At 39.3% G+C, this 24132-nt stretch overlaps 1 protein-coding gene across 1 annotated transcript; it reads left to right on the forward strand.

Moving 5' to 3' along the window:
* The first annotated feature begins 1367 nt into the window (after positions 1-1367).
* Positions 1368-14280, forward strand: LOC109400036 (ruvB-like helicase 2). The gene is given in 8 exon segments (XM_062855637.1): positions 1368-1422; positions 1577-1594; positions 1597-1813; positions 1815-1862; positions 1864-1918; positions 1921-2217; positions 10760-11405; positions 12939-14280. Coding segments are annotated over 7 exon segments (1305 nt in total). The 3' UTR covers positions 11375-11405; positions 12939-14280.
* The last annotated feature ends 9852 nt before the right edge of the window (positions 14281-24132 follow it).

The following is a 24132-nucleotide window of genomic DNA, read 5'->3' on the forward strand; positions in this document are numbered from 1 at the left end:
CTGATGGTTACTCTATCAGTTTCAGGATTCACAAACCGATATGCTTTCCGGTCGGTGCAGTAGCCCACAAAAACTAGCTTCTGGGCCTTGGGGTCCAGTTTGGCGCGCTTGACTTCCGGTATGTGAACATAGGCGACAGTACCAAATACTCGCAGATGCTGCATCGACGGCTTCTTGTTGTACCATCTCTCGTAAGGGGTTGTATCTACAGATCGGGAGGGCAATCGATTCTGCAAATACGACGCTGTCATGATTGCCTCCCCCCAATACGCCTTCTTCAGTCCAGCATCTAGCAACATACATGTGGCCATCTCTTGTAGGGTCCGATTTTTTCGCTCCGCGACCCCATTCTGTTGCGGAGAGTACGCAGCAGTAATTTGAGCTTGAATACCTTCTTCTGCATAAAACTGCTTGAGTTCGTGGTTTACGTACTCCCCTCCGCCATCGGATCGAATCACACAGGGAGCTCTGCCAAAAAGGTTTTTAACGTGGGCCACGTATCGTTTAATACACGCTGCTGCATCGGACTTGTGCCGCAATAGGCACACCACTGTGTATCTCGAAAAGTCGTCTATGATCGTCATGAAGAATGCGTTCCCCCCCGGCGTTACATTCTTCATTGGCCCACAAACGTCCGTGTGGACCAAGTCGAGGACACGTTTAGCTCTATTGAGCGAAGCCTTAGGAAATGGAATTCTTGGCAATTTGCCTTGTAAACAATGCTCACATACCTGTCTAGCGCCGCAATCCTGCATAGCAAATCCAGTAGCAAGGTCTTCCGCTCGAATCCGCTCCAAAATCTTCGGATCTCGGTGTCCGAAACGCCTATGCCACATATGCTGACAGTTCAGCAAGTGACGTACTTCTTCGCCAAGCTTAGCACGTTCCACTTCCTTGAGCATGTACAGATTTCCGTTCAATTCCGCCACTGCAATTACTTTTCCGCTTTCACTCTGGATTTCGCACTTTGAGTCCGTAAATTGTACTTTTAGTCCTTTTTGTGTTAACTTTCGCACTGAGATCACAGACGAATTTATACAGACGTAAGAGTGCGGTACAAACCACTAAAAAATTTCGGTACCATGTTTTCTTCTTTTTCTTTGGGCATGAGTTTTCCGAGGGGACTTGTGATTACCGTTTTGACCTTATTTTTATGCATTGACTTACCCCTCCTCGTCAAGTTTTGACAGTTTCTACCCTTTTTCGCCTGCTTTCGCCTCGCTCGCCTAGCAATGTTTTGTTTACATTGTTTATGTTTGAAAACATGGTGCACGGACTGAAAATTTCATTTAATGTCGTTTTATTGGTTTCGATGTGCATTTACCTGCTGCTGTAGAAGGCAGTTCCTCATCCTGGGCTTCAGTGGAATGTTCGTGCCCAGCGGAAACCGGAAAATATCTTCACCGAAAGCTGATATTCGTCGTTGGAAATGGTAAGCAAAGAACCACCCTTGCTGCTGAGCTGCCGCCAGCAAATATCCCATGGATGAGATTACACCAGTTCTGGCTGCGCAATCATATTTCATGCAATCGTTGATCAATCCTTTTTTATCCTATTCGTCCTGTTTATTCCACAGGTGGGCTCGGGTTGGACGAATGCTGGAAGCTCGTGCCGTGTCCCAGGGCATGATGGGCCAGAAGGACGCCCTGCGGGCTGCCGGCCTGGTGGTGCAGATTGTGCATGAAGGGAAGATAGCCGGGCGGTGTATTCTGTTGACCGGAGAGCCTAAATCGGGAAAAACGGCCATTATTGTGAGGATACCACAGGCGCTTGGCAACGAAACACCCTTCACGAGGATATCCGGTTCTGAGATCAGTGGAAATTCAGATCGATCGTCCGGCTTCCGACACGGGGCAGAAGGTTGACAATTAAGATCACGTATATAGAGACAAACTATAATCTCGGAAACAAGATCATCCAGTACAGTACTTTATTAAGGAGCAGATTTAAGCTGGGGGTGTCATTACGATTGATAAGGCTTCCGGGAAAGTCAGGAAACGGACGTGAAGGAGTTACGATGCCACAGGAGCTCAAACAAGATTCGTCCAGCGTCCGGAGGGAGAGCTGCAGGAACACAAGGAAGTGGTTCACACGGTCACGCTTCACGAAATCGATGTAATCAATAGCAGGACACGGGTTCTTGTTTGCAGGTTACACCGGTGTGACGCCGGAGCTTTACGGTTTTCGGATGTAGAAAACATACACTGTAGAACTGTGGTCTAGAACTAACTTTATTACTAATGCTAAGCCTTATATATATGAATGAATGTACAATACATTCTACCTGATTTGACTCATTATCTTTTGGGTCCCTTTCTTATTATCTCTACTTTGTTATCGCCGCCACTATCGGTGCGTCACTATTTTCATTACAATTTATGGGTCTCTTTCTTGGTCCTTCGTAGAAGATTAGTTTATGACGTAATTGTCTTGGGTAGCAGAGAATTATCAACTATGCGCATATTGCAACTAACAATATGCCATGCGGTGCGCTGTATAACTTAAGGAAAATGACAACTTGAGTTTGAAATGCAAATTGATTGATTCGCGTTCGTTACATTCCGGACCCCGTAAATCTACTAGATTTACAATAATAATTGTCGATAAGCGATTTATTACTTATTATATGAAATGATATTAATATTGTCTTTTTACTTAGGACTAGACATTTGTGTTGAATTTTGGATACACATTTCCTCTATACAGGTTCATTTCTGTTTCTTCTGTTTCATTGTTTGGTTGTTGATTCTCTTCTGAACATCTATTATTTTCCATTTTGTTTACCGTCTCCCTTCTAATGTTTTTATGCGACAAAAAATTAGTTAATGAGTCCCAGAATGATGCTATTAGTTTCCAACTGAAACCATAGATGTCATATAATATCTGACTATGTATGATTGTATCAACAATAAATTTTAAACCTCGAGCGAATAGGTAAATACCGATGAATGTTGACGTAGTGTTTCCCAACCATGTGCTCCAAGACAACACTTTGTTCCAGTACTTATGTATTGCACCATCGATTATTTTCTCAGATAATAAAGCATCAAATCTAAAGCCTTGAGTATTAGGATTTTGTCCAGCTAAAATTTTATAAACTACAGAAGATGCTACACGTCTTTCGCCTTGTTCATATATCATGTTCCTCATTTTGACCAAACTGTTGGAATCATAAACCCCACTCTCCATTAAGTTTGGCAATGGCGTGTATGACCAGCTGGTAACAATATCAGTTGATAGTTTACTTGGCGCAGTGGTTTCTCGTAATCTTCCATCTGTGGTGTACCATCTGCTCCCAAATTTGAATTTGGCAGGAAGTAGAGGAGTACACTCTATTTCTGTTCCTAATGTTTGTAAAACGCGTGTAACTGGAGCTAAAAACATTGACACATTATTGTAAAAAACGGGAATTTCTTGATAACATTGCTCAGTAAATCTTGGTGTAATGTAAACAGGTTTACACTCCAAAACGTGCAAAACTTCGCCAGCGACTACTGCTGTGTAACCATTTCTCTTCATTATGCTGCTGACGAATTCATTCGGGTTAAGCCTAGCCAGTGTAAGCTTAGTTTCTAAAAGAACTTTATCTAACTTACACATTTCAGCCATAACCATATTGTAAATATCATTTAAAGATTGACCAATATAACTTTCTACAAGAGTAATTTTGGAATTAAAATAAGTAAACAAATCCAAATTTTTTCCACTGTTTGCTTTTCGTGTAAATGGAGATCTAATACTCTCTGTTTCAATTATTAAAATTCTAGGATGATCAGTAGTAAATCCGTTGTAACCACAAATGCGAGTATCTTCTCGTGTTTTGATCGAAAATACTTGCTTTTCTGAAATAGTGCTGTAAACCACTGAATGAGTTTGCTTTATATTACCCTCTAAACTTGTAGTTTTATTGACAAGTCCTTCATAAATTACTTCAAATTCAGTTGTTTCACAGGACTGATTCAAGTCTACATTCCAGGTCAAATAACCTTCTTCGGAATCTAGACATGTTCCAATTGAATACGAACACATTAAACCATTTTTCAAATATATCTGATCATTTTCAAGGTCAATATTTGCAATATAGTCGTATAGAGCAATCTCGTACTCATAATAAACTAGTGCCCCAGTCCATGTATAGAATGGTGTACTATATGTGCCTCCGTTGCATGAATTTCCAGTCACGCTACCTACAATAAGCGTTTCACCCCTTGTAGTGGAATTTAACTTCAGCTCATTAATTTGTCTGTCATGAGTCAGCGATACAATTCCTAAAGCGTGTACCTTTGTACATTCTTCTGAATTGAACTCTTTGACGATGTAAGAATATCCATACTGATAATCTGAAGTATGCGAAAATGCTCCACAATGTCTTATGGACCTTCGAATTATTACCTTACATTGAAGAACTTTAGTTAAACTTTTTACATTCCTTTGTAAAACCTGTATTGTTATTTCTGTTGAACTCAAATTACTTTTCTGAGGAATACAAGAAGCTACATCAAGAAGCGAGTAACTTGTCATGTTTACCTCTGGGTTGGCACAATCAAATGCTATCAATCCTCTAGTTTCGAAACCAAAGATTAATGTAAACATGTATACAAGCAACATAAACGATATGAAGTTACTAGGATTTTTTGTTCTTATGGTTTTATTCGAACGTAGATTGCACATTTCTTCATGATCATCTTGATTCGGGATTAAATCTGGTGAATCTAGTTTCTTCGGTTCTGAAAGTGGAATTGTGTCATGACTTCCTTGAAAGTTTTGAGTTTGTTGAAATAAATCATCATTTGTTTCTAAAGATGGCTTTGGCTTTTGAATTTTCCGAACATCTAAAACTGCCACTTTGACGGCTGGTCTTTCATAAATACCTTTAGATGTTTTAATTTCAGCAGATCTTACTTGTCCATCTTTAGCCATTCTAACACTGATTACTCGACCTTTCAGCCATGTTCCAGGAGGTGCCTTATCATCAGTTATTACAACAATATCGTCAACTTTAATAGGTTCAATTTGATTAGTCCATTTATTTCGTTTCAACAATAATGGAAGGTACTCTTTCGTCCACCGATCCCAAAAATATTTCCCATAGTTTTGAACCTTTTTCCAATGATGTTTTTCTAAGTGAATTGCAGTTGGATCATAAGGTGGTACATATTCTCCAGCACGACCAATTAGAATATGAAATGGTGTCATTATTTCGTCGTCGATATCTTCTACTGGTATGTGTTAATGGACGAGAGTTTAGAATAAATTCTACTTGGATCAGAGCAGATCTTAAAATTGCTGGTCGTGGTAAACGACTACCATACTGCTTCAGCATTTTATATAGCGATAACTTTATGATTTTAATAAGCCTCTCCCATACTCCGCCGAAATGGGATGCCGCGGGAGGATTGAATGTCCATTTTAAGGCTAATGCTGCCGCATCACCGTTTCTCATTCTTTTATCAATATTCACAATTAGTTCTTTTAATTCATTGTCAGCTCCAACAAAGTTGGTGCCATTATCGCTGTAAAGGTGCTTAATTTTTCCTCTTCTGTTTTGAAAATTACGCAAACAGACAATAAAAGAATCTGTATCTAATTTCTCAGCCATTTCGATGTGAACTGCTCTACTAGACATACATGTAAAAATCACACCCCAACGTTTTTCTCTTGATCGTTTTACTGCAACTTCAAATGGACCAAAGTAATCCACTCCAGTATGCGTAAATGGATACAAGAAAGATTCGGTCCGATAATCTGGTAAGGGTGCCATCATGGGTGGTACTGGTTTTGCGTTAGCAATAATGCATTCTTGGCAATATTTCTTGACCTTTTTCAAAAGTGACCTTTGTTTAATAATCCAAAACTTTTGAAGAATAGCTGCAATCACGACATTGTCATTCTGATGCAAATACCGTTCATGATATGTCTTTACAATTAAAAAAGAAATATTATGTTCATATGGTAATATAATTGGCTTTCTTGCTGATTCGGGTATGCTTCTTGCGTGTTCCAATCTTCCTCTTGCTCTGAGTACTCCATGATTATCAAGCATTGGACTCAATTTTCGTAAGTTGCTGGATTTTTCAATTTCTTTACCTTCTTTCAGTAATGTTACTTCCTCTGCGAAACAATCCCATTGAGCTTTTTTGAATATCGCGTTTTCAACCCATTTTACATCATCATAATTAGTGCTACGATCAAAATCTGTTTTATTTTTAATCCAATCGGTAAACTTTTTTATTATTAGAGTTCGCTTAACCAAACGCCACCAGTCCGAAAAATAATCGTCCTGAATAAAAGAGTAAGGATGTATTCTTTGATGAATGTTTACATAGTTTCTCAGCTCTTCATCAGTTTCCATACTTACTGTCCAGTTTGGCCAATAACTTTCTGATTTTCTTAAAAACGATGGTCCATTGAGCCATAATGATGCTCCCTTTTTAATTTTTGTACCTTCATCAGCAGGGTTTAATGATGATTTTATATATCTCCATTGATCCATTGAAGTTGTTTCTAAGATTTCAGCAACTCGATGAGCTACGAATTGCTTATACCGCCTATGCTGACTATTAATCCAGGCTAGGACAGTTTGACTGTCTGACCACATGACGCATTTTGAAATCGAAATTCTTAATTCTTTCTTTACGGTATTCAACAATCTTATCCCTAATATTGCTGCTTGCAACTCTAAACGTGGTATGGATAACATTTTATTCGGTGAAACTCTTGCCTTTGCTGACACTATATTCACATCAGTGCCATTTGCAGTAACACTTCTCAGATACACAACGGCAGCAAAAGCATTTTCCGAAGCATCTCCGAACATATGCAACTCATAAAACAATGCATTTTTCAAGGTCATACATCTTGGAATCTTAAAATGGGTGACAAGTTTAAGCATATCTATCCAAGAGTTCCAAAAATTTGATAAACTATCTGGTAACTGGCTATCCCAATCAGAAGATTCTTTATGCCATTTTTGTAAAAGAATTCTACCATGAATTGTGAAGTTCGAAATTAACCCTAAGGGATCGTAAATACTCATTACAAACGAGAGAGTTTCTCTCTTTGTAATCAACCTTGTGAATTCCAATCGATCAAGTTTTAATTGAAATTCGATCAAATCAGTTGTTGTATTCCAATAGATACCCAATACTTTATCAGTTGGTATTTCTTTATTCTCGAACCATTTTATTTCTGAAACATGAAGTCTTTCTGAAGGAATAACGTTGGCAAGCTGTTGCGAATTTGTAATAAAATTTCTTAGATGAAATCCAGCATACTGTTGAATATTTATAACACCCTGAACAACTTCAGATGCTTCTTTAATTTCATCAAAGCTATCCAAATAATCATCAACATAAAAGTTATTTTCAGAAGCCTCAGAAGCCTTTGGAAAATCATCCTTAAAAAGCTGTGCATTATAATTTTTCACTGCTTGAGCACAAGCAGGAGAACACGTTGATCCAAAAATCATTGATTCCATCACATATACGCTCGGATCCCTATCGGCCTCACATTGTCTCCAAAGGTATCTTTGTGCAGGCTGATCTTCCATAACAATTTTTATTTGCTGAAACATTTCTTGTATATCCCCTGTAACAGCGATTTTGAACTCTCTGAATCTTAGCAAAACACCGAACAAAGATTTTACTGTGTCAGGACCGGAAAGCAGTGCTGAGTTAAAAGATACTCCTTCTACTGCTGCAACTGCATCAAAAACAATTCTTGATTTAGGTGGGACTTTGTTTTTATTTGTCACAATAAAATGAGGCAAATAATAGGTGTTTGGATGTTCCTGTAGTAGCTCACGTGGGCTAAGCTTACGGGCATAACCCTTTTTAACAAATCCTTCAAATGACTCAATTGCCCATTTTCTTAGCTCTGGTTTCCTAGCTAATGTCTTCTCCAATATTTCCAAACGTTTGAAAGCATTATTAAAACTTGGAGGGAAACTCATGCTTTCAGTTTTCCACAATAATCCTATTGAGTAATGTCCGTTTTCATATTTAATTGTATTTTTAATAATTGATTCAGCTCTTTCTACTTCTGCTGATTTTGGTAATTTATTAACGACGTTGACTCCAAAGTTTTCAGTAGAACAATAATTTTCAAAAATTGCTCTTAAATCTGTACTTTCATGCTCTCTAATGCAAAAAGAATATGAAGGCTCACCTCTATATACCTTACCGAAAATCAACCATCCTAGTTTGGTACGCGCTGCCATCGGCGAGTTCTCGTCACTTATCCTTCTGTCGGTCGTCAACAACAAATGAGCGTGCTCCATACCAATTAAAATCGTGGGCTTGGCGTTGACGTATCCCTGAACTGGAACATCAGCTAAATAAGTGAACTCCTTCTTCATGTGTTTAATATCCAATGTTTGCGTTGGAAGTTCAATGTCCTCGATGGTCCTGACATCCTTCATTGAATAAGTTTTTCCTCCATGTCCGCGTATCCACAGCTGTACTCTTCGGCTAGGTGATTCCTTTGAAACGTTCTGCGTCCAGGTTAATTCCAGTGGTTCTGACCGTCCATGGAGCCCAAGTTTATCCGCTACCGATTGATCCAAAAGGCTTAATGACGAGCCGGGATCAAGGAAAGCGAATGTTTCCAAAGAGAGGTTTCCATTCTGCAACGTTACTGGTACTATTTGATAATATACCGTTGATTTTCGACTTCCATGATGATTATTGTTAGTTTTGTCCTTCTCCAGATTTTGATTTTCCTTGGGTTTCTCGACGGCTGCTTTATGCAATAAACGATTGTGCATTCCCTTGCAACCGTCTATTTTGCATTCTCGCTTGCTTCTGCAAAACTTACTACCGTGTCCTTTGTTCAGGCAAGAAAAACACAGTTTCAATTGTTGAATTCGTTGTTGCCTTTGCTCAACATTGAGGTTTTTCAATATGTTGCACTTGAACGTTTGATGCTCATGCTTACAAATGTTGCACTGCATTTTTGAAGGATTGTTATGAATATTGATTCTGGGCTTTTGTTCCTTTCTTGTAGGTGGTGCTAATCTCCGTAATGTCGTTGCGTGAGTTTGCAGCCACTTATTCAAATCATGGAGAGTTGGCTGACTGACATTTCTTTGAAGCGCTTCTGTCCATGTTATCTGCATACTAAATGGTAGCTTTGATACTATGTCAGTAATTAACCGATAATCATGAAGGAATTCTGGCTTGGCCAATGTTTCCATTGTCACAACCAAATCGTCCAATGCGTTAGCAATATCGATAGTATGGAGTTTGGGTTGATTCAATGTTTTTATCAGCTCGTTCAATAATTGCTGATAAATAGCCTCCGGTCTCCCATAAATTTCTTCAAGCCGTTGCATTATTCTAGGAACATTAGCAGCCCCTATCATCAAATTTGACACGCTCTTGGCAGCTTGGCCATACAGAGCTTCTTCCAATCTTGATAAATTTTCGAGATTGGTAAATCTACCTTCGGCAGATGTGTCCTTAAAAATGCTTTTGAATTTCGGCCATTCACGAGCCTCTCCACTAAATTTTGGAAGCTTGATTAATGCTTGCCTCGTCGCATTTAAAGAACCTTCAGACTGACGTCTGTTTGCCACATCTTGTTGAATTTTCAGCGATTCATTTAGCTGGTTCGCTAAATCAAACTTCACTTTTACGTCCAATAATGTCGCTCGTTCGATTTCCAGATATTCGCATTTGGCGCAAAGGAATCGCTCTTCTTGTGACGGCGTATGCTTAAGGTGCACACAACTAAGGTGGAACCACCTATCACAATCGTCACAAGACACCATATTATCCTTGGTGTCAGCTTCCTTGCATAAACGGCAGTTTCCGTTCTTATTTTCCACGAATTGGAACATAGCTTTTGATTTTGCCATCGCAAATGTTCACTTTACTCTCACCTGGTTGTTTGCTGCTACTTTGCTTCTCTGTTTCCTTTTGCCGGATCTGCGCGTTCACTTCTGATGACAGCTTCTAAAGGTATTTCCAAACCTTTTTGTTAATTCACACACTGCAGTTTCACTATTTTCAAAAAATGTCCAATGTCCTAGTTTCACTTGAATTACCACTCTGGGTTTTAATATTCAACACACAAGGTATTTTAGACACGATTCGTGAATATCTATTCACAACTTTCGAATGTTTGCCACTATTGGCTCAAGATTTGTAACAGTTAAATTTTGTGACAATGCACAACACTCAGACTGCACTCCTGGCGACAGTAAACCACGTTACAAAATCAATCACTGTAGCTATTTATTACGACAACTTTTTATATTGTCGGAGTCCTTTCCACTTATTCTAGTTGATCTCCGCGCGCCGGTATCACTGCACAATTTCAACACAACGTCGCGAGTACTTTCCTCTCTGGTAGTTCACCAAAATGTGACGCCGGAGCTTTACGGTTTTCGGATGTAGAAAACATACACTGTAGAACTGTGGTCTAGAACTAACTTTATTACTAATGCTAAGCCTTATATATATGAATGAATGTACAATACATTCTACCTGATTTGACTCATTATCTTTTGGGTCCCTTTCTTATTATCTCTACTTTGTTATCGCCGCCACTATCGGTGCGTCACTATTTTCATTACAATTTATGGGTCTCTTTCTTGGTCCTTCGTAGAAGATTAGTTTATGACGTAATTGTCTTGGGTAGCAGAGAATTATCAACTATGCGCATATTGCAACTAACAATATGCCATGCGGTGCGCTGTATAACTTAAGGAAAATGACAACTTGAGTTTGAAATGCAAATTGATTGATTCGCGTTCGTTACAACCGGTGAGATCAAACAGGAAGTCCTCGATCAGATCATGGAATGGTGCAAAGCGGGTGAAGCGGAAATCAATCCCGGAGTGTTGTTCATCGCCGAGGCCCATATGTTGGATATCGAATGCTTTTCCTTCCTGAACAGCGCTTTGGCAAGCGATATGGCCCCGGTCGTAATCATGGCCATCAATCGAGGCATTATCAAAACCCGTGGAACCAACTGTCGCAGCCCGCTCGGAATCCTAATCGATCGAATGAGCATCATTTGAACGGTTCCCTACTCAGCGAAGGAAATCAAAAAAGTTCCAAACTACCTCTTTTCGCTTAACAGTCCCATGTGATAGGAAACCCAACAAATATAGGACTGTTATGCGAATAGGGGCAGTAAGTGTTTGGTTATTGGAAGAATTACATACCAGTTTGTGCAACGCTATTCAATCGGCTTGGTCAGCAAGAGACGCAAGGCGGCCACAGAAAAGGATATTCGGAAGGTGTATTCCCTGTTTCTGGACGAAAAGCGTTCCAGCAAGATCATGAAAAAGAACCAGCACGAGTGCTATTCTACGACGACGACGACGACGACAGCTTGTTACAGGTGGAACAACAGGCAATGGAAGTAGAGACCTACTGACTAATCAACCGTTGTATAAGGTAAGATAAGCTTTGCAACCATTCGAAAAGATATGTGTTTTATGTATGGATTCCATACTAATTATTATAACGATGCTTACATACATTCATGCGTGCTGTTAGTCGTACAAAACTAATAAACTACGAATTATATTATTATTTATCATGTCTTTGATATCTAATGATAAGAATGATTTTAGATCGTTTTGAAATATGGCTGAAAAACAAACATTTTTTCTTCATCCATATACATATATATTAATTTAGAAAAGATCGTGGTGCTCGGTATTGTGATGCCCTTTTAAATGTACTTATTGAATTATCATTTAGGTAATAAGAAACAAGATGTTGTTTCTACATTGCTTCATTGCTTGATGTTTCCGGTGCAGCCTGCCCATAATCGCATAGTTGACGTAAGCGCCATTGTAGTTTTCAGCATACTTTTGAAATTTTAACAATGAATAATGAAAAGTTTATGTTTTTTTCACGTTGATATCTTGTTAGTGATTAGATCTTGTGCTCTATTGAATAAAACTGGTCACAATTATGCACATTTGATACATATTAGCTTGTGAGTGCTGACATTGTCATTGGTGGGCAGTGCATATGATTCTGTTTCGATAGATTTATTAGGTACTAGCTGTCCCGGCAAACGTCGTACTGCCTGCCTACTGTGTTTTTTCACGCACAGCTCCATAGGAACGTCTCCCGTAAATTCATGTGTATGGAACCCCGAAAGCCCACCTTTCCAGAAATAGAAGGGTTCTCACACCAAGCTAAGAACCTTCACCGGCTCCAAAAAGTACTCACATACAAAATTTCACGCCGATCGGTTCAGCAGTTTCTGATTCTGAATCCATAAGGGTCAGACAGACAGACGGACAGACAGAATTTCATTTTTATATATAAACTAGCTGTACCCGGCAAACTTTGTCTTGCCTACTGTGTTTTTTAACGTTTCATATCCCTAGCGAAGTCCAAGTCCCCGTTCAAAATGCATATACCGGACCCGAATGACTTCCATTCAGTTAAAGGGTCCTTAAAATAAATTAATAATAATAATAAAAATGCATATAAACCCGATTTCATAAAAACTCCCATTTTCCCATGTTTTTCGCCTCATAAACCTCCCTTGGATGAAAACTAACTGAACAAAACTAAAACGACCCGAATCGGACCATCCGTTCGCAAGTTATGCGCGGTCTCACGTATGCCACTGCATTTTTATATAGATAGAAGTATATAGATTTGAGAAAATAAATTATTGTAAAATACCGGGAAGACTTAAAAATAGTGTTTTACGAGAACGATTCTTACTTACGAAAGATTAAATAATCGAGCTTAAATTTGTAACAATGATTACTAACTTACTAACAATGATGCACATATAATAGCTTACTAATGCATTGAAAAGTAGTCTCTAAGAGGAGAAAAAACAACCTGATATGTATTTACGAAGTTATAAGGGTTAATCAGAAGGTCCACATTACCCTAATTTTAAACATTCCAGTGAAAAACACAAGCATAAACATGCCATTTTTAAATTCGTTTCAGCCATTCCTGACAACCATGGACATTCACCACTCACTCCGGCATCAAATAAACTGCCAGTTCAACGATATTTCTTGTAGAACTAATCGGTCGTCAAACTGAAATCTCGCTATCGTTACATCCAGAGTTCCTACCTACGCTATAATTTCTAATGTTGTTACTATAATCATACGTGTGTTAATGTTTTAGAATATTCAATAAATAAAATGGGGCGTTGGGGTCTTCAGGCGATTTTGCTGTAACATATCCGACAAAAGCCAAACAAAATAACGACTTGAGCTAAGTCTTAAAACAGAGGTTTGATCTAATAGGTTTACACACGTTCTCCCGAATTGTATGGTCATGCAAGAAATTTACTATTAAAACAGTTCACTTCTGGAGCTGATCCAGATGTATCAGCAGATTTTAACGATCTAATTAGAATATCTAAATTCGTTTCAGAGGTTTAGACAGATTTGCTGGTTCACTAAGTCCTCCCAAATTGCATAGTGATGCAAAAATTATCAGTCTTTGATACTGATCACCTTTACCAAGAATATCCAAATTCGTTTCAGTGGTTTAGACAGATTTGCTGGTTCACTAAGTCCCCCCAAATTGCAAAGTGATGCAAACATTAGCAGTCTTAGATACTGACCACCTTTACCAAGAATATCTAAATTCGTTGCACAGGTTTAGACAGATTTGCTGGTTCACTAAGTCCTCCCAAATTGCATAGTGATGCAAAAATTATCAGTCTTTGATACTGACCACCTTTACCAAGAATATCCAAATTCGTTTCAGTGGTTTAGACAGATTTGCTGGTTCACTAAGTCCCCCCAAATTGCATAGTGATGCAAAAATTATCAGTCTTTGATACTGACCACCTTTATTAAGAATATCCAAATTCGTTTCAGTGGTTTAGACAGATTTGTTGGTTCACTAAGTCCCCCCAAATTGCAAAGTGATGCAAACATTACCAGTCTTAGATACTGACCACCTTTACCAAGAATATCTAAATTCGTTGCACAGGTTTAGACAGATTTGCTGGTTCACTAAGTCCTCCCAAATTGCATAGTGATGCAAAAATTATCAGTCTTTGATACTGACCACCTTTACCAAGAATATCCAAATTCGTTTCAGAGGTTTAGACAGATTTGCTGGTTCACTAAGTCCTCCCAAATTGCATAGTGATGCAAACATTACCGTTACCAGTCTTTGATACTGACCACTTTTACCAAGAATATCTAAATTCGTTGCAGTGGTTTAGACAGATTTGCTGGTTCACTAAGTCCCCCCAAATTGCATAGTGATGCAAAAATTATCAGTCTTTGATACTGACCACCTTTACCAAGAATATCCAAATTCGTTTCAGTGGTTTAGACAGATTTGCTGGTTCACTAAGTCCCCCCAAATTGCAAAGTGATGCAAACATTAGCAGTCTTAGATACTGACCACCTTTACCAATATTAAATCCGGGGTTCCGTTAACAAGGAACAACTAAATAACCACTTAGAGTAAACCGGATTTGATGATTTAACTAAATACTTGGGTTGGACCCGGTTGAACTGGGTAACTACACTTTGGGGTTTCACTCGGGAGCTTTAATAAAAACACTTGTTGTTAGCTTGAGTACTCGATCAGAAAGAACCTCTTGGTTCGATTTATTTATCTTTTGCGTTTGACAGTAGCGTTGCGCAATCAGCTGCGCATACGCATACGCGCTCATCTATTGATAGTGGAATACACTCTAAGTTGTATTCACACAAGTTTACAATATACATTAGCTCTTCCCCCTTTGGAAGTATAAACTTCAGAATGAACAATTATTCATCAATAAACACTTCTTAATCTAGGTTTACAACATATTCTCGAAAGCCTGGGTAGGCCAGTAAGCCTAACCGTATTTGCTAAACATTTTCTTTTTATAGTTTCACAATCTAATATTTCAGACAGAACACTTTTTCTTCGATCAGGTATTTGCCCGACATCGGTCTCGTACTGCGCAGAAAGCATCACGGGTTCCTCGACAGTCAGGATCGACCAACCAGTCTTGACATCCTTCGTCGGCAGGCCTGGCTGACTCGAGCTACTTCGTCCATCCTTAACGACTCTGTTTTGGCTTGGATAGACGCGAACCATTGCCCTATTGCCAACTACGATCTGTAATGAGTTTTCAAAAGAACTTTTTAGAAACGATGTCTTTAACAAGTTCCCATGTAAATGCAACTTGTAAATGATTTTGTAGCTAACCAAAATCAACATCCCTAATTTGTAAGCAAATACCTCTATGGAAGGAAAATAAACCTCCAGCGTCACGCAATTGATTTTATAACCAATGAAAAATAAAGTTATCTGGATTTCAATACACAACTCAATCATTCCTAAGATCAAGGAAAAAATCCCGAACAAATGTTTAACCGTTTCTATTAGTCTATCTCTCCAGCCATTTTCAGCAGGATTGTATGAAGTATTGTTCAGTATTTGTGTTTGTATAAATGTGTAAATTGAATGTGTATTGAAAGAGAATCCATCGTCCGACAATAAGTCTGGCAATCCAAAACAATCAATAAGTTTTAATGAAATTTTCCTCATACTATTTACCTCTACCCATTTAGAGAAACTGTTCACCAACAATAAGATGGCATTGTATTTGAAACAAAAATCAATTGTGTGTTTCTTGCTAAATGGTGTCTCGGCAGGTTTGCTTTTAGTCCTAATGTTTAGTTTTGGAAGTGTTGCCACAGTTGCACGAAAGCCACAAACAGCAACAAACTTTTCAATGACAGCGCTTAAATCCTGGTGTAAAAGGTTTACATTTGCATTGCCCATTAAGGCAGCACTGTTGTTTAAGGGGTGCACTGCATTCAACAAATTAAGCGTTAAAATGATCGGTTTTTTAACGTTGGCCAAAACATTAGCAGTTGCTTGGGGTCTTGTATTAATTGTAATAATTGACTTCTTTGTATTAAACCTATTATCACATTTGAAAATAATCTCCCGAAAATAAAAGGGAACGTCATAAAAATGTTTAAAAACAGGTTCACAACACTAATTGCGCAATCAATTTCCAAATGTTAAAAAGTTTTCTTAACCCAATTTTTGTGGCGTAGTCCTACGTCAAATTTTTTACAACAGTTTCACTCAATCGAAGCAAAAGAAAAAAAACCTCTCTTATCTTCAAACACACGTCGTAATAAAAATGATCCTTACTCACCCGATCGATGTCAATCTTACCAAAGTGTCCACCGACCAATCGCCATTCGGCGGGAAGAAAACGTATGACAAATGCAGCAGCCGCCACCCAGCAAAACACCAACAATACCCGAAATCCTTCCGGCAGATCAACACAGCCCGATATGGCCGCACAATTGTCCTCGCTATGTAGATGGTTTGTCACTCAAAAAGATAAAAAAAGGACTCTTTTTACAAATTGGATTAACAATGGTAATTGTAGTTGTCAATACAAATTTGCTGTAAAGAAAAGCTGTTATTAATTCTTATTGTTCTTCGCAGAACAGCGCCAATCCAAATGGCGTTTCGGAATTATCACAAAAAATCTCACCGAAAAACTGTTTTGCAATATTTTCTTTCACCGTTCACTTTACCTTTTTACCTTGCTACAGACCAGTAGAGTCGACGCCGCAATTAATCTTCACCAGCCTGCCGCCGCCGGAGATGAAATTTTCTTCCTACTAGCTGCTGTTGATTGGTGGTTAGGGAGGCCAAAATCACGCGTCTCCCGTACGGTAGAACGCCCACCGTTAAGTTTTACCTCGTCGCCACTATTAAATCCGGGGTTCCGTTAACAAGGAACAACTAAATAACCACTTAGAGTAAACCGGATTTGATGATTTAACTAAATACTTGGGTTGGACCCGGTTGAACTGGGTAACTACACTTTGGGGTTTCACTCGGGAGCTTTAATAAAAACACTTGTTGTTAGCTTGAGTACTCGATCAGAAAGAACCTCTTGGTTCGATTTATTTATCTTTTGCGTTTGACAGTAGCGTTGCGCAATCAGCTGCGCATACGCATACGCGCTCATCTATTGATAGTGGAATACACTCTAAGTTGTATTCACACAAGTTTACAATATACATTAACCAAGAATATCCAAATTCGTTTCAGAGGTTTAGACAGATTTGCTGGTTCACTAAGTCCTCCCAAATTGCATAGTGATGCAAACATTATCAGTCTTTGATACTGTCCACCTTTACCAAGAATATCTAAATTCGTTGCACAGGTTTAGACAGATTTGCTGGTTCACTAAGTCCTTTCAAATTGCATAGTGATGCAAAAATTATCAGTCTTTGATACTGACCACCTTTACCAAGAATATCCAAATTCGTTTCAGTGGTTTAGACAGATTTGCTGGTTCACTAAGTCCCCCCAAATTGCATAGTGATGCAAAAATTATCAGTTTTTGATACTGACTACCTTTACCAAGAATATCTAAATTCGTTGCACAGGTTTAGACAGATTTGCTGGTTCACTAAGTCCTCCCAAATTGCATAGTGATGCAAAAATTATCAGTCTTTGATACTGACCACCTTTACCAAGAATATCCAAATTCGTTTCAGAGGTTTAGACAGATTTGCTGGTTCACTAAGTCACCCCAAATTGCATAGTGATGCAAACATTATCAGTCTTTGATACTGTCCACCTTTACCAAGAATATCTAAATTCGTTGCACAGGTTTAGACAGATTTGCTGGTTCACTAAGTCCTTTCAAATTGCATAGTGATGCAAAAATTATCAGTCTTTGATACTGACCACCTTTACCAAGAATATCCAAATTCGTTTCAGTGGTTTAGACAGATTTGCTGGTTCACTAAGTCACCCCAAATTGCATAGTGATGCAAACATTATCAGTCTTTGATACTGTCCACCTTTACCAAGAATATCTAAATTCGTTGCACAGGTTTAGACAGATTTGCTGGTTCACTAAGTCCTTTCAAATTGCATAGTGATGCAAAAATTATCAGTCTTTGATACTGACCACCTTTACCAAGAATATCCAAATTCGTTTCAGTGGTTTAGACAGATTTGCTGGTTCACTAAGTCCCCCCAAATTGCATAGTGATGCAAAAATTATCAGTTTTTGATACTGACTACCTTTACCAAGAATATCTAAATTCGTTGCACAGGTTTAGACAGATTTGCTGGTTCACTAAGTCCTTCCAAATTGCATAGTGATGCAAACATTACCGTTACCAGTCTTTGATACTGACCACTTTTACCAAGAATATCTAAATTCGTTGCAGTGGTTTAGACAGATTTGCTGGTTCACTAAGTCCCCCCAAATTGCATAGTGATGCAAACATTACCGTTACCAGTCTTTGATACTGACCACTTTTACCAAGAATATCTAAATTCGTTGCAGTGGTTTAGACAGATTTGCTGGTTCACTAAGTCCCCCCAAATTGCATAGTGATGCAAAAATTATCAGTCTTTGATACTGACCACCTTTACCAAGAATATCCAAATTCGTTTCAGTGGTTTAGACATTTGCTGGTTCACTAAGTCACCCCAAATTGCATAGTGATGCAAACATTAGCAGTCTTTGATACTGACCACCTTTACCAAGAATATCTAAATTCGTTTCAGAGGCTTAGACAGATTTGCTGGTTCACTAAGTCCTCCCAAATTGCATAGTGTTGCATTTCTGTTTTATAACAATTCACTTCAATTTTTTTTCATTTACGCAAAATTGGGATTACTAACAACGGCTGGTATTTTTTTGGTACTAAACAAAGCTTTAACAACAATTTGGGAGCCATTTGTCGTCTCAAAAATGATTAAATTTGACCGCGTGAAGAAAACTAGCTCAAACTTTTTGTAAAAATATAGATTTAGTAAATTTCATTACCTACTTTTCTTCTCATAACTGTGACAAAAAGTCCGAAAAGAGATTTTTAAGTGGATTAAGGCTTAACCAGCGTACTCCAACTAGAAGTAAATAATTTGATTGATTTGATTATTCCTTAAATTCCATTAAATTTACATCATAAGTTTTACAATAATTCTCTTCATGCCGTCAAATTTAGCCATTTTTAAGTCTACAAACAGCTCCCCAATTGCTATTTAAGCTTTGTTCATGACCAAAAATATACCTAGCATTGTTAGTAATCCCAAGTATGCGTGAATTAAAAAAGAAGTTTGATATAAGTTGTTACCAAGCAGAAAACATAAAAATTGTTTGTGGCAATATAGTTGCCACTGCCTTATAAAGAACTAACCTGTCTCTATAACCGAAAACTTCTGGAATTATTTCAGAGCTCCAATGAATTTGAGTTGGTCTGGTTCACCACATCCTTTTAGATGGCACAGTGATCAGGCTTATTCTGCGCGGCGTGTGAGGTGAGACGAGTCGAATGAGGTGACAAAAGTCGACTCACCCCATTTGATTTACATTAGTCGTCTCACGTCACGTGAGACGAAACTGTCCGTCTCACATCACACGCCGCGCAGAATAAGCCTGGATGTAAATCATCTGATCTCTATAAATAAGCCTTTATTTTAAGTCCAAAAGGAATTGCATACAGTTTATTTTCTGACTGAGAAACGGTAAGCTTAAAACGTGCGTTATTACGAGTTGATCCGACATAAGCGTGGTTTAAAAATTATTCATACCCGGTATATAATTAAATTTAATACACAAACATACAATAAAATTATTCCCTCCCCCTGGATATCCAATCTTGACGCGATGGGAGGGCTTAACCCATTAGCACTTTAGCGCCAGTTTATTCTCCACTGCTTGGACTTTGAGCTAGATATATCTGGTTTACGAGTTAATCGCAAGTGAAGGAATCGGCCGTAAGTGCTAATGGGAACCAAAGGAGTATCCGTAGTGCATTTATCACAAGTTATAATTCAGTTTGCATAGACCTAATCTTTGCATTCTTAAAATTTTCTCTAATTTAACAATAATTGTTGAATTTAACGTAACGCAAGAGTGGGTAGGGGAGGTCTCTGCGTTACACTCATCATTCATCACTCGAATTCGAAAGTACACAGGACAGGGGACGCTAGGATAAGTTGACTTACAGCCTTACAGAATAGGTAACGTTAACAATTAAATTTATTACCTTTAGAAAATTCTGGACCCTAATCAGTCAAAACTGCTGATTTTAGAAATGAGTTTATATTTGTATTTCTTCTTTTTATAGGTTTTATAGGGATGAATATATAGAAGTTGACAAATAATCTTAATCATTTTATTTTTTGACACAAAAATCAGCTGACTGAACTTTTTTGTTTTATATTCTAGACGGTATTATAACACTGACCAAATAAGCAGGAATTTTGTTACATGTTTCTTTAGGACTTAGGACGGTTGACAATCTAAAGAATTACGGTGGATGTAATAATACTTCGAAATTAGATGATCGCAGATATGCAGAAGACGACTAGACGAAATTAAGAACACAATTTGACACATTATAGACTATATTTCGACGTATAAGGCTTGACTGATTCATTACAACATCGAATGGAAGCTCAAAAATTGTTACCTAAGACTAATTTGAGAGTTATTTGGGGATGATGCTGGTGCTGTCAATGACCAACATCGGTTATTGACACTATTGGTAAACAGCTTGAAATAATTTTCAGAATGTATTGTAAAAAATTTAGGTTATTATTTGATTTATTGTTTAGAGATGCTGTCAGAAAACTAGTTGCCCATATCGGCTAAAAACGCTAGCTCTGGCAGCTGTCTCCGAATAATTTTCAAAAATATCAAACCTTTTTGCTCTTCTTTGTAATATTTCTCAGGAATAGTACCTTGAAGGCGTTAACATGTACAGCTTTTTTTTCTGAATGTTGTCCAGTGATCTCGGATATTTTCGATTATTGAAATATTGTTCAATTATCATATCATCTTTGGAGCTTCCATTCGGTCAAAACACTAGTGCGATGGGAATAGTTAAAACACAGTAATTTTAAAAAACTACTACGACCCAATACTAATTACTACACACTTTGCTCAAGTTGACGACATCGTCTAGTCCATCGTGAGTATTGGTACTAGTAGGGGGAAAGTTGGGAAAGGGTCCAGGCTTTGCTATCAGCTGTCATGCAGCTCCACCTGGTCACTCTACAAAAAAAAAAAAAGGAACTTATCGAAAAAGAAAATCACAATGCATACTGATTATCTTGTCACTCATTACTGTCACTCATTATCGGCACTTTTCCCAATATAATCATTGAAATCCTGCCAGTAGACCAGGTTCCGTCTCGTCAAATCGCTTCCGAGCACTTTGACGCCGTTGATCAGCTCATGGGTCGATCAATGAAAGCTCATGGGTGCTGAAGAAGCCATCTAGTGACATCAAGTCTTGCGTCGGACCTGGACCGGCCGAACAGCGCAAGCATTTTGAAGGACTAGCGGTCGATTCATGAGTTTGGCGAACTTGCTGCAGAGGATGTTTTGTTTGTTGAGTGGTAGGCCGCGAAATTCCAGACTCCGCTTATGTGAACGCGTGGACGATTTTCTGCTTTTCAGCCTGCATGCGGAAACAGAGGAATTTTATAATAAAAGAATGTGTATTTGTTTAGGCAAATAATCTGATAAATATGGTACCTATATGAATTTGCCCTGCTACGGTGGCTTACCTTAGCAAAAATTTCTCCGTAAACAACCGCCCGCGGCGATAGATTCACCTGGAACTGGAAGTCCTCAAATCGCGCCCGACCGTAGTAGAACGCAGCTCCATTGTCTTTGATCGCCCGGTTCATCCACCGGCATGAAACACCAACCGTTTGGATTTCCGAAGGACTTATTCAGCGATCGCCTGCCACACACACAGGCCTTGCCGGTGCACATTTCGAGAATGCATCCGTCGGCGAGACGCGTTTTTTGGTCCAACTTCCACTGACGTCGCAGCGTTTTCTGTATTTGTTGTCGGTCGATCCGGTTTTACGATTGATACTTTGCCGGCCAAGCTCTTTATACCCTGGATCTGACGGTAGGCCAAATCCACGTTGAATCGCAAATGAAATTGAAAAAATTTAATCGTCTTCGTCACACATGATCACATGCGCTTCCAGCCGGTTCGTTTACGCGTACTTTACGAACTCCACTATGTTGTCCGGATCGAAAATGTTCGCCCCGTAGAATGGATGAAAGATCTCCGGAGTTTCCATTCTTCCCGGTGTTCCTGAATTCTACCCGACCGACTTGAGTTTCGGTGCTGCTGGGGAGGTAGCAAAAAAAACAGAACTTTTTTTATAAACAAACATGTTGATGACAAGTTGCTTGACAGTTTGTTCAGTTCGCCCGTTTAAGGGGTCCAGCAAAGCGCGCTAATTACACTAAGCGAGAGGGGCTTGCCAAAGGGTGAAAATGAAAGTGGTACCGAAAAAAACGATTACTGCTCCGTCTGTATCTTCGTTTGTGCTGAGATCAAGTTACTGTCCAGTTTTGGAATGTAGAGCACTTCTTTCACGACAATCTCTCGTGCCGTGCCATCATCGTCAACACACGTTATCACTCCCTCACCAATCCCAGCCGCCACGGTGACCGATCCGTCGGCCAAAATTACGTTCACACTTGCACTTTTATCCAACACACGAAAGAACTTTGCATCATTGGCCATGTGGCTAGAACAGCCACTGTCAATGTACCACGCACTCTTGTTTCGATTGCTCCCAATAGTGAAACATATTGGAGCCTCTTCTTCAGATGCCTGCTTCGCTTTCGTGCCCGTATTCTTTCCACTATTCTTCGCACCACCACTGCCGCTAAGCTGTTTCAACTGATAGCAATCCTTTTTAAAATGTCCTGGCTTACGGCAGTGATAACACACGCGTTCCTTCCGTGGCTTGCTTTGCGACTTCATAGCCTTTTCACTTGTTCCCCCCGATCGATCGACACGGCGCTGGTATTCATCCAAAAGTTTCTGTTTCGCCAAACCGATCGTCTGGTCCGCATCAGGCCGACTCTCTAATGCGGTGACCAGCCCGGAATACGAGTCCGGGAGACTGCGGTATATCATCGCGATTTTCATTGGTTCGTCCAAGGGCAAACCCGCACAAGACAACCGATCGAAAAGTTCTTCGATCTCAAATATATGCTTTTCCATATTCCCGCCATCACTCATATTCAAACTGCATATCTTCTTCAAAATTGACACTCGCGACGTTGTCGTTGTTTTCATGTGGTATTCCTTCAATTGCTGCCACGCGACACTAGCTTCATCCACGTCTTTCACCAGGCTTAGCTGATTGTCGTCCAGCAGCAGTACAATCGTTGCTAAAGCCTTCATATTCGCAGTCTTCCACGCCGGAGTAACCGGGATCGGCTTCGCTTCACTGATAACCGTCCACAGTTCGTCCCTTTTTAACATCATTTCTACCCGCATCTTCCATGTTTGGTAGTTTTCGTTATTCAATCGCGGCAAAACAAATTTCTCAGCCATTCTTCTTTGATATTCGCAATACCGAACACAAAACAAAACAAACTTTCCAAGTCCCACACGCGCGACAGTTCAATTGGCAACACTAGTCAGTACAGTTACTCGCCCGCCTTCCGAGCGTCACACGAAGCACGTTCAGATTGACTGAAGACCGAACTGTCTCACACCAGTCGAGTACTGTACACGGCAAGCCAACTCCACCACAATCGCAATCACAGGACGCTCCCCTCCACTCAACTGATCAAATTTTCACTCAGCACCGCCTGCTCGAATTTGCCCGGCCAACGCACCGCACATGTGCAAATCACACCGCGCAGAATGATTCCTGAACGAAAATGCACACGCGAAATTTGATCTTCCTCTTTTCACAGAACTGGGCCCATAACCTGTTGGAACAATAACCAGCCACACAGGATCAGCAGCGGACATCCGAAACGAAAACCCGGCGAACAAACGACCGACACAAAGACTTTCGGAACCGCGTAGCGTGAATAAAAGAGGAACGCAAGAGCACTACAAATTAACGTCCTTTATTCTCGGCTGTTTCTACAGAACTAACTTTCTACTCACCGCTCGGTACAGTTCGTACCTACCACTTCTCTCTTTCTCCTCTGTCACGTTGTCTCGTTCGGAGTATGTGCAGTCATGGGCGTAGGAGAGAATAATATTGCCCCTACTTCTTTTCTCAACACAGTAACGCATAGTATCGTAACTTTGTGCCATTGCATGGTTTTTACACTGAAAAAGTCCACAAAAGTTGCCAACTTACCAGAAAGGTATTATTAGAAATGATTCAT

Source organism: Aedes albopictus, chromosome 1, assembly GCF_035046485.1.
Source record: "Aedes albopictus strain Foshan chromosome 1, AalbF5, whole genome shotgun sequence".
Lineage (NCBI taxonomy): Eukaryota > Metazoa > Arthropoda > Insecta > Diptera > Culicidae > Aedes > Aedes albopictus.